Genomic DNA, 10,025 nt, shown 5'->3' on the forward strand with positions numbered 1-10,025 from the left:
ATCTGTAGGATGTTTTTGGGTTATGAACTGTGAGTTCTTCGTGGTTAGCAAACCACGGTTTGGTAGCACAGCTGGGTTCACACAATATGAAGCCCATGGCTGAACAAGCCACACTCAACCCATATTCCAGCTTCTTGTGTGAACTTGGTCAACACCTGCTATTTATATTATCAGCAGGAACTGTTTTGTGGTTGGCCACTATTATTAATATGATGGCCACTGCTTTAGTTTCTGTATTTCATTTGCCTCTCACCTGTTTACAACCCCCACCTGCAAAACCATTGTTATATATACCTGTAGTTCAGAATAATACTTTAAACTTCCCATGAAGCGGACAGCAGCCTATGAAAACTTCTGCCATGATAAATGTGCTAATTCTTAAGGTGCCACAAGATTCTTTGTTGGTTTTGCTACAACAAACAAGTATTTGCTACTCCTCTGGAGTATATCAAATGTGAAACCAAACCAAATGTTGGCAATGCTAAACCCAAAAGACTGGAATCATACAATGAAAGGAGATGACTAAGATATTGTCTATATTTCCCCTTATTCTTGCTCAATCCTTTCCTTTGATTGTTCATCAAAGGAACTTCCCACTGCATTGTTCTCTCTCACTCATCTGGATATGGATCCTATTCTCTTTTGCACTCCAACACAGGTATCAACACTTTGCTAGAGGAAGGAACTTCAACAGTAAGAGAGCCAGTGTGGAACTAGGAAGGAGTCTAATCCCCATGTGGCCATGAAGCTCACTAGGTGCCCTAGGCTGATCACAGACTCTCAGCCTAGCCTACCTCACAGGGCTGCTGTGAAGAAAAAAAATAGATGAGGACTACATAAAGCTGCCCTGGGTTCCTTGCATGAGGAAAAAAGGCAGGCTATAAATGCAATAATAGTTTAGCTGAAAATATAGATTAAGAGCAGAAATACATAATGCAATTGTCTTACAACCTTAGGGACTTTTTAATAGTCAGTATTAAGAAGTTCTGCTTCTGTTTTTGGGAGGGGACTGAATTCAAAGCTTTGCTAAGCAATCTGAGCCCCGGCAGATTCAAAAGAGCCAGAAACACCAAATATTACATTATGGATGTAGCAGACTAGCAAGTCAAACAACACAGCATCATATGCAGTAACAGAGAAACTATAACTTGAAGCACAAGCACCCGTGACAAAGCAACGCAGACAAAAACAGGCACAAAAGACACGCAGAAGGTGGAATGGGGAATCTCGTGGTTAAGATGCTGAGTTGTGATCCTGTGCGCCAGTCCTTCCTTCTGCCCCTCTCCTCCCCAGTTTACTGACCTAGTACCAATATCCTACCTTCCCTCTGCGACAGAACTCCCAGACATTGTCCAGACCCCACACAGCTTTAGTTCGACTGAGGTATCGTCCATGCCCAGACTACCCTCTAGAATCAGGGATACCTGCACCGAGGTGAGCCACACTCAACCCCTCACCTGGGTTCCTGTGTCACGGCTTAAGAGGAATCTGGTTCTGGTTCGCATTAACCAAGACTAGAGCCAAACTTGCTTTAAGGGTGAAGGGGTGATGACTCCAGAGGAGGAGGAGAACCTAGAGAAGGAACCCACAGCCCCCCAAATCTGCTCCTTCTCTCTTGACTGGAGTTGAGAGATGCGTAGAATACTAGTAGATCAACTTGAACATTTAAGAAGCTCAGACGAGGAAAAGCTGGATGCTGGCTAACTGTCTGAATGCCTGCATAAGGCTTTAGGGAAATGTGTGTTAACCTTATCTTAGAGGTAAGACCCAAGCACAAAATGTATAAGGATATCTAAAAGGGTTCACACTTCATGTAATAATGCTAATCCGATCGACTGAAATGCCTTTTCAAAATGAATATGGTGACTTCCACCAATACAAACAATGCCTCTCATTAGGAAAGTTAATTATGCAACATGCAGAATTTTCGAGTGAGTGTTACATAAAACTTCTCCTATCCTTGTTTTTGTGTGCAACTCAAAGTGGCTCATGAATTAAAAGAAGCTGGCACCCTCTCTGATTACCAATCCTACTGGAGCTCTGAGAATAAATGCAGCTTAAAGAGAAGCGCCACACAGCATAGCTGCTGCTTGGGGCGCCTTTTCCAACCTGAGACTTCAGTGACAGAGGAAACTGCAGGTATTCAGGACAGTTCCTGAGTGGCAGAGTTAGATAATGTCATGGAGCGTGGACTGGATAGTCCCCCTGGGCAGGTGGGCACTGCTTGGGCAGTGCGTTGTGTCAGTGTGGATTGTCTGCCCTCCTGCTCATTCTGGTGAGAGGAGACTGACTATCTGCCCCAAGGTCCTGCCCTTATGATGCCACTCCTGCTTCTTCAGCTGCTTCCTTCCTGAGCCAGAAAATCAGAAATCTAGAGCCAGGCTGGGTAACTTAAATCCTTCCAGATGTTTTAGTCTACACTTTCAGTGTTGGCTATGCTGGTCAGGTCTGCCAGATGTTCCAGGGCAAATCATGTGGAAAACCACAAGGTGGCAACTCCTAAACTAGAGTAATCCGTTAATTTCTTTCAATCAATCACAGACGCGTCGTGCAGGCAGATGTTACTGCTCAGGTTGGGTCTAGAAGGGCCCGCTCTGCTTTTGATAAACTGTTCATGGTTTTCTTACCCCAAGGGAAGCTCTAAGAAATCGGGTTTTGCCGATCTGCAGTGTGGTTCAGTTTGAACAAGGGAAGTTCCAGCTCTGACCACGGGCAGACTTCCTTCTCCCTAGTTTGCAACTGGGCTTATTTTATTTTAAACTAAAGGATAACAAATAAGTGAACACTGGTTTCCAACAGAAAGACAGCCTCAGAGTATGCTGCAGGAAGCAAGAGGCGGGAAAGCTGAACCAGGGCCCAGCTTGCCGGGACGTATGGCTGCCATGGAAACCGTGAGGTCAGGTTCATTGCTTTATACCCTTCAAATACTATCTTTGCCTTCACTCTAAGCCAAGAGGGACTATCTAACGGCAAGAAAGGATCGCATTCAAGAATACATCTTACTAAACTTGGATTATTCCAAATGTATTTCACCTGTGCTGGCTATATGATACTGGATAAAGCTTCCTTTCTCTACAAAGTTTTTGTCACACTTGAGGCTTCCATACGATTTCACTCGTAAGTGGACTCTGTGGTGCACACGCAGGTGTGAGTGCCGACCAAAACATTTCCCACACTCCAAGCACTTATAGGGTTTCTCCCCTGTGTGGACCCGTTGGTGCTTGACGAGGTTTGACAGCTGAGCAAAACATTTCTGACACTCCAAGCACTTGTAGGGTTTCTCTCCTGTGTGAACTCTTTGATGGCTCACGAGGGCTGAGCGCTGGGCAAAACACTTCCCACACTCCAGGCATTTATGGGGTTTCTCTCCTGTGTGGACTCTTTGGTGAGTCACGACATCAGAATGTATTGCAAAACATTTCCCACATACCAGGCATTTGTAGGGTCTCTCTCCAGTGTGGATTCTCCGGTGTTTCACAAGATCTGATTGCTGCGCAAAACATTTGCCACACTTCAGGCACCGGTAGGGTTTTTCTCCCGTGTGGACTCTCTGATGATTCACAAGGTTTGACTGGTGAGCAAAACGTTTTCCACACTCCTGACATTTATAGGGTTTTTCTCCAGTGTGGACCCTCTGGTGGTTCACGAGGACCGACTGACGTGCGAAGCATTTGGCACACTCCAAGCACTTGTATGGTTTTTCTCCTGTGTGGACTCTTTGGTGATTAATAAGGACCGAGTGACGAGCGAAACACTTCCCACATTCCAGGCATTTGTACGGCTTCTCTCCTGTGTGCACCCGTTGGTGTCTGACGAGTTGTGATCTCTGGGTAAAGCATTTCACACACTCCAAGCACTGATAAGGTTTCTCTCCGGTGTGGATCCTGTGGTGATTCACAAGAACTGACTGACGCGAAAAGCATTTCCCACACTCCTGGCATTTAAAGGGTCTCTCTCCTGTGTGCACCCGCTGGTGTTCCACAAGTTCAGAGTGATGAACGAAGTATTTTGTGCACTGTAGACACTTGAATGGTTTCTCACCCATGTGAATAATCCGATGCATCCGAAGTTCTGATTTCTGAGCAAAACTTTTGCCGCACTTACGGCATGTGTTCTTTTTCCTCAAGCCACCTGCTGGAATAAAGAGACAGAAAGGGATAATCCTTGATCCCGGAAGAGAAAATAGTAAGATCAGTAGACAGACTATGTTGGGTAGCAGTATGGGTAGGAAGGAAACTGTTAAAATCCTGAAGAAATTCCTGCCACAGATTGTTTGCCTGACAGGCCACCAACCTAGATGGTTTTAAAAAGGGAGGGCAGGCCCTGCCAGTAAGCAGAGTGAGGCGGCTAAGTATTCTGTGCAGGAGGCGGCTATCAAAACCAGTTGCTAGTCATGGTAGCTCAATGGATCCTCCATGATGGCCATCCCCATGCCTCCAAAAGCCAGCTGAGAGGGGCAGGCTGGAGCCGCGTGACAGAGCGCAAGCCATGCATGTTAAGAGGCTCCGGGTTTGCCTGCCAGCGTGTCCAAGTAGGGCTGGAAAAATCTGCCGGAAGCCCTCCCAGGCAGGGTCGACAGCACGGGGCGATATGTGGGTCAGGATGAGCCCCGATGCGGCTTCCTTCATATCCTCCTGGGGACTTTTTAGAAGCCTCTGGTTGGCCACTGTGGGAATATGGGGAAATGAACGCTGGGTTTCCTCTGATCCAACAGGCCTTGTCTCATAGCCTTATGGAATAGTCTGAAAATGAGGGCCCATTGCACAAAGATCCTATTGTTTTCTGAAGCTCCCTGGATGGGTTATAGCAACACAGCTCAGTAACTCCACCAGTTTTACCTTACAGCACTCACTCAGTTGGTGTTTCTACATGGCTGTCTATGTTGCTATTATCTATGACTTTTAATTAATTAATTAATATATTAGTACTAATATCATTTCTTATTGCATGCCAGCTGTCCCCAGAACTGGTGTCCTGCAAAGCTGCTGGATTACTGCATGACAGGCTGGGCATGATGGGAATTGTAGTCAGAGGATTCTAGAGGACACCAGGTTGGGAACAGTCAGTGTATATTGCATGACTTCCTTCAGGGGAAAGAAAACCCTCCACGGTGGGAGAAAATGGCTGAGGGCTGTAGCTTACCACACAGGACTGGCGAGGGCGGGTTGGACAGTCCCCAGCGGATCGCTGGCCAGTTGGCGTAGGCCAGTCCCTCGCCTGAGAGGCGGCTATCCAAGCCCAGGGAATCTGACAACCATGGATTTTCACCTCGTTCCAACCGAGAGATGAGGTTAGGCTTGGGAGCCAGAAATCCTTGATAAAGAGAATAATTAAAATTAATCAACAGATTCATAGAACAGTAGAGTTGGAAGGGGCCAAGAAGGCCATTGAGTCCAACCCCCTGCTGGTGCAGATCTCCAGTTTACCCCATATCTCTCACTTAATCCTCCAGAAAACATGGACAACAGCAGAGCACATACTAAAACCAGTGCTTTGTGTTTTTCTAGCATTATGAAGCAAGAAATCAAGTTCCTTACCCAGTGAGGCCAAATTCTCATAATTTTCCATCATGACTTCTTTGTATAAGGCCCTCTGATTCGGGTCAAGCAATGCACCCTGTCTCTTGGTGAAATACACAGCTACATCTTTAAAAGTCACTGGTCCCTGAAAGAGTGAAGAGTCCGTGTTCAGCCTCCACTACTTCAAAAACCCTCTCAGAGGTTCAGTCACAGTATGAATGCCTGCAAATAGTTCAGCCTGAAACTTGTTAATGTACAGCTGAAAACAGAAGCAAATAGATCATGGGTACAACCGCTGTAGGAGTGGCATATTCACCTGTATTCTAAGCCTAACCCTCTGGGCATTTGGGGAATGCAAAGGCAGGGAACTGGGATCACACCTGCTAGGTAAGCTCTCCTGAATGCCTTCTAGCCAGGTAGAACTCACAAGGACAACATCCTTTTTATTCAAACGTCATTTTAACTGTTAATACTATTTATTTATTTTATTCTTCGGCCAGGGTGACTTATTTTATATTGTTAACTTGTTTTATATTTTTATTGTATAATGTTTTAATTGATATGTTTGTGAGCCGCCCCGAGGCTTCGGCGAATGGGGCGGCATAGAAATTTTCTAAATAAATAAATAAATAAACATCCTGGAGAGAAGGAAGGAAAAGGCAGAGGAGGGGAATTCAGTTCAGAAAGCCAGCAAGAAGGGGTGAGTTGTCTTAAAGAACCTGAAACACACTGATCATTTGAACAGCAACACAGTTATAAGTGATTTGGGGGCTTATGGAAGTAAAAGTTACCAGAGGGGCCTAGACAATGAGAACAGGCATAAGGAGATATTTACTAATGCATAGATTGGTGGATGGGGGTTATTCTTAAAATAATCATTATGTAAGCCTCTGTAACACTCCTTTCCCCATTTCAAGCTGAGCATGCTGCAGATCTGAAGAAAGTTTTCTTTTTAAGTATTACATTTGTTTTCACCCCTCTGAACATGTTACATCTGTTTTCACGCTCAGGGAATGATACCCAATCCTTCACAGTAATAGCACTTTTCTGGAATTGAGAGAAATAGCTCCCCTCACCATCTGTTCCACTTGAGAGGAGGACTTTGTGAGGCTTAATGTTTCAGGTACCTGAGGTAGCTGGACTGCAGCCCTTTGCCATCCTTTGGAAAGAGGAGATGACTCAGACAGAGACATGGCCCTTGTTCTGTGTGCTGCAGAGGTGAAAGGAACAAGAAAAACGAGAACAAGTTCACACAAAGGAAGAAGGAAACGCCTCCCTCCCTTGTTCAATAGGATTTGCATTTTCAGAGATGAAAACAATGGACGTGAGAAAGCAGTTATATAGCAACAGTATTCACAATATAGAAACTAACTGTATAGCAAGATGTCGAGGGATAACTTTACAAACTGGGGTGGAAAAATGCCTTGCTCAGATGCTGAAGATGAAACTCAAATACTTTGGCCACCTAATGAGAAGGAAGGACTCCCTGGAGAAAAGCCTAATGCTGGGAGCAACAGATGGCAAGAGAAGAAGGGGACGGCAGAGGATGAGGTGGCTGGATGGAGTCACTGAAGCAGTCGGTGTGGGCTTGGGTTGACCCTGAGGGATGGTGGAGGACAGGAGAGCCTGGAGGAATGTTGTCCATGGGGTCGCGAAGGGTTGGACATGACTTCGCAACTAGCAACAACTAGTGACAAATGCCCTGAGTATGGCAGTTCCAGAGAGGTAATAGCCATCAACAGACCTGTCCTCCATAATCTTGTCTAAGCCATTCTCCCAACAACATCTAAGCTACTGTCCATCACCACATCTTCTGGGAATAAATTAACTGTAGATACGTGAACTAGCATAACTGCACAATGAAAACCATTTTCTTTTCAGCCCTTTAGAGAACTTCACTGGTAATCAGAATACTATCAAGCAAGGTTTTTTAAAATCTAGGATTCCTATTAACAGCTAAAGGATGCAATGAAACAAGCAAGCAAGCAAGCAAGCAAGCAAGCAAGCAAGCAAAAACACCATTGCCACTTTCCAGTATGCCTCCCACCCATATAACCTTAGTTTCTGAAAGGCCTTAGTTTCTAACCTTAGTTTCTCCTTCCATAGATACCTGCCCGGTCCTTAAGGGCTTCTATGGAGGCTCTTCTCTGAGCTCTGAGGGGAAGGGCCTTCTCTGCAGCAGCACATTGGTTGTGGGATATGCTCCCCAGAGAGGTTCATCTGGCACCGACTCTTTATTCCTTCCGGCACCAGACCAAAACCTTTTTATTTAACCAATATTTTAATTGTTGATTTTAATATATATCTGACTTAATCTTATTTTAGTCAAGTGCTGTAAATTCTTTTTATGTTTTTATTATTGCAAACTGTCTCGAGGTTGTCTAAGAAAGTAACAGGTGGTATAGAAACATTTTAAATAAATAAATAAGATAAATGAGGGGTGAGCCGCAGCGCAGAGAAGGAACGAGTAATTATGAGGGAAGAGTTTAATATGCAGATGTGCCGGCTCATGGTTGGCTCCAGGAACCCACATAAAGTAGGAACCCTGGCATTTTTCTTGTGCAAAATTAAGCGCTAGCCTCAGCCACTTTTAAAATATAGTGCTGGGTGTCCATCCCACCTCCTATGCCACTTCTTCGCTCATGAACAAGCTTCTTTACTTTTGCCACAGTCTGGAGAGCTCTGAAAGCTCTAAACACAGAAGTAGTCTTGCGGCACCCCAAAGACGGGGTGAGGTGATGGGATGTCATGGCTAAAAGGGCGGGTCTGGGGCACAAGCAATTTGTCTTGTAGTCCCCGCTCAGCCATGGAGCCAACTGGGTGACTTTGGGCCAGTCACTGACTCTCTGCCCAACATACCTCACAGGGTTGTTGTGGGAATGAGACTGAGACCAGGAGAAAGAGAATGATGCATGCCACTATAAGTTCTTTAACAGGAAAAGGCGGGATATGGGATATAAATCTAATAAATAAATAAAGGCCAACAGATTTGATAGTAGCAGAAGGTGATTGGACAAATGGAGTGTTAACCTCAGCCAGCAAATAGGCAACAGCATTTTTATCAGTCAGTTAATCAACAAGATACTTTATACTGTACTAAAAATACCCTGATTAACTACTCAGCAGATTTCTTTCCTTTTAAAATGTGCATGTATTAGAACAAAAGAAAAGTCATGATTTATCAAAGCAACAGATGGCATAAGACGCTTTCCCTTCAATCTCCCTCACACAGAATAGTTCTGAGGCATCACTGAATCAATCATTTCGAAATACAAGCTCTTTTCTTCTTCCTTCAAAAGTATGATTTAATTAGGCGCAAATTTCTGTTGTTACAATAGATTAAACGCGTATTCCTGCACAAGTTGAGAGCGATAAAGGCCTACAACTCCCAGCATGCCGTGCTGAGAGTTGCAGACCTTTTGCTGTCTCCACTTGCACAGGAGAGTGCCATAAGGGGCAACCTTACTCACCCCTTCCCGGAGGGCAAGTCCCATTCAATGTAATGAGCAGACGTGCACTGTTGGCTGTGGCCATTATTCGATTGCAGTTTCTTTAATTGGGCGACGGCAACCGAACAGAGCTGTACTGAGCGAGGAAAATCTGAGACCCACAAGCTACAACATGCCACCGTGTCTCATTTTTCTCCGTCCGCATCTATCTGCCAGCTGACACGAACTCCTGACCCTTCCGATGAACTGGACTCGGTCCCTGGAAGCTCCTGCCACTGTAAATCGATTAAGGCTTGCAGGCGCGACAAAGGTCTCCCAGCAGGCGTGCATCGATTCCACACCGGAGTCTGATCAGCCGCGTCGGCTCCCGAACGGCACAGAAATGATCAACGCTCCAACTTCTTTGTCTGTCTGTCTTTCATCTCTTCCTGTTTTTTCTCTCTCTTTCCTTCCGCACATTATTATATTGCTACCAAAAGAAGTCCTAGCCTCGCTCCCTCCTTCCTATCTCCCGCTACACCGTCTGCACCCACCTTCTTTCCAGCTCTAGATTTTCTTTTTCCGGATTTTTTCTGTTTGCTTTTTCTTTTCTCACCTATGCACCGGGCGGGGGCGGGGGGAGAAGGAAACAAAGGGAAACCCGAAGTATTGTCCCTCCCTCCCTCCCTCCTAGCAAAGAGGCAGGAATCGGACGGGGGGGCAGCAAAGGCCTCCGCCCCCCACTCGCCCCCCGCCAGCGGGGCAAGCGGTCCCGTCTCCGCCGCTCACCCGCATCGGCGAGCGGCGCGGAGGCTCTTCCAGGAGGATTCCCCGCGGCCCCTTCTCCCCGAAGATCCCTTCCCCGCGATCCCCGACCCAATCTCAGCTAGATCTCTTGGCAAGACGGATTTAAGGAGCCCCCCCCCCGTTGCCGGGAGTTGTAGTCCTCCCCTTTCGCCTGCCAAGCTCGAAGCATTCTGGGAGCTGTAGTTCTCCCAACCTTCGCTTTATCTCGCAGGTCCCGGCCACCGTTTTCGTGTATACGAAACAAGGCAGAGGCTCTACAGTATGTGCTTCT

General features: G+C 46.0%; 1 protein-coding gene across 1 annotated transcript; it reads right to left on the reverse strand.

The window, feature by feature from the left end:
• Positions 1–3,003: 3,003 nt before the first annotated feature.
• On the reverse strand, positions 3,004–9,484 carry LOC123017984 (zinc finger protein 501-like). Its single transcript, XM_044419681.1, has 5 exons — positions 8,990–9,484; positions 6,647–6,729; positions 5,538–5,664; positions 5,143–5,313; positions 3,004–4,134 (listed from the first exon to the last, which is right to left on the reverse strand). Exons 1-5 carry the CDS (start codon positions 9,051–9,053, stop codon positions 3,014–3,016), a joined length of 1,566 nt encoding a protein of 521 aa, XP_044275616.1. The 5' UTR covers positions 9,054–9,484; the 3' UTR covers positions 3,004–3,013.
• Positions 9,485–10,025: the final 541 nt, after the last annotated feature.

The sequence above is a fragment of the Varanus komodoensis genome, unplaced genomic scaffold (genome assembly GCF_004798865.1).
Source record: "Varanus komodoensis strain SLA01 unplaced genomic scaffold, ASM479886v1 scaffold107, whole genome shotgun sequence".
NCBI classification, from domain to species: domain Eukaryota; kingdom Metazoa; phylum Chordata; class Lepidosauria; order Squamata; family Varanidae; genus Varanus; species Varanus komodoensis.

Bases quoted from the DNA above. Each gene is read 5' to 3' on its own strand.
- LOC123017984 (XM_044419681.1), bottom strand. From the start codon at position 9,053: ATGGCCACAGCCAACAGTGCACGTCTGCTCATTACATTGAATGGGACT. The intron at 6,730-8,989 runs GTGAGTAAGGTT...TCACCTCTGCAG, and splicing joins GACTTGCCCTCCGGGAAGGG to CACACAGAACAAGGGCCATG. The intron at 4,135-5,142 runs GTAAGCTACAGC...TCTTTATTCCAG, and splicing joins GCCCTCGCCAGTCCTGTGTG to CAGGTGGCTTGAGGAAAAAG.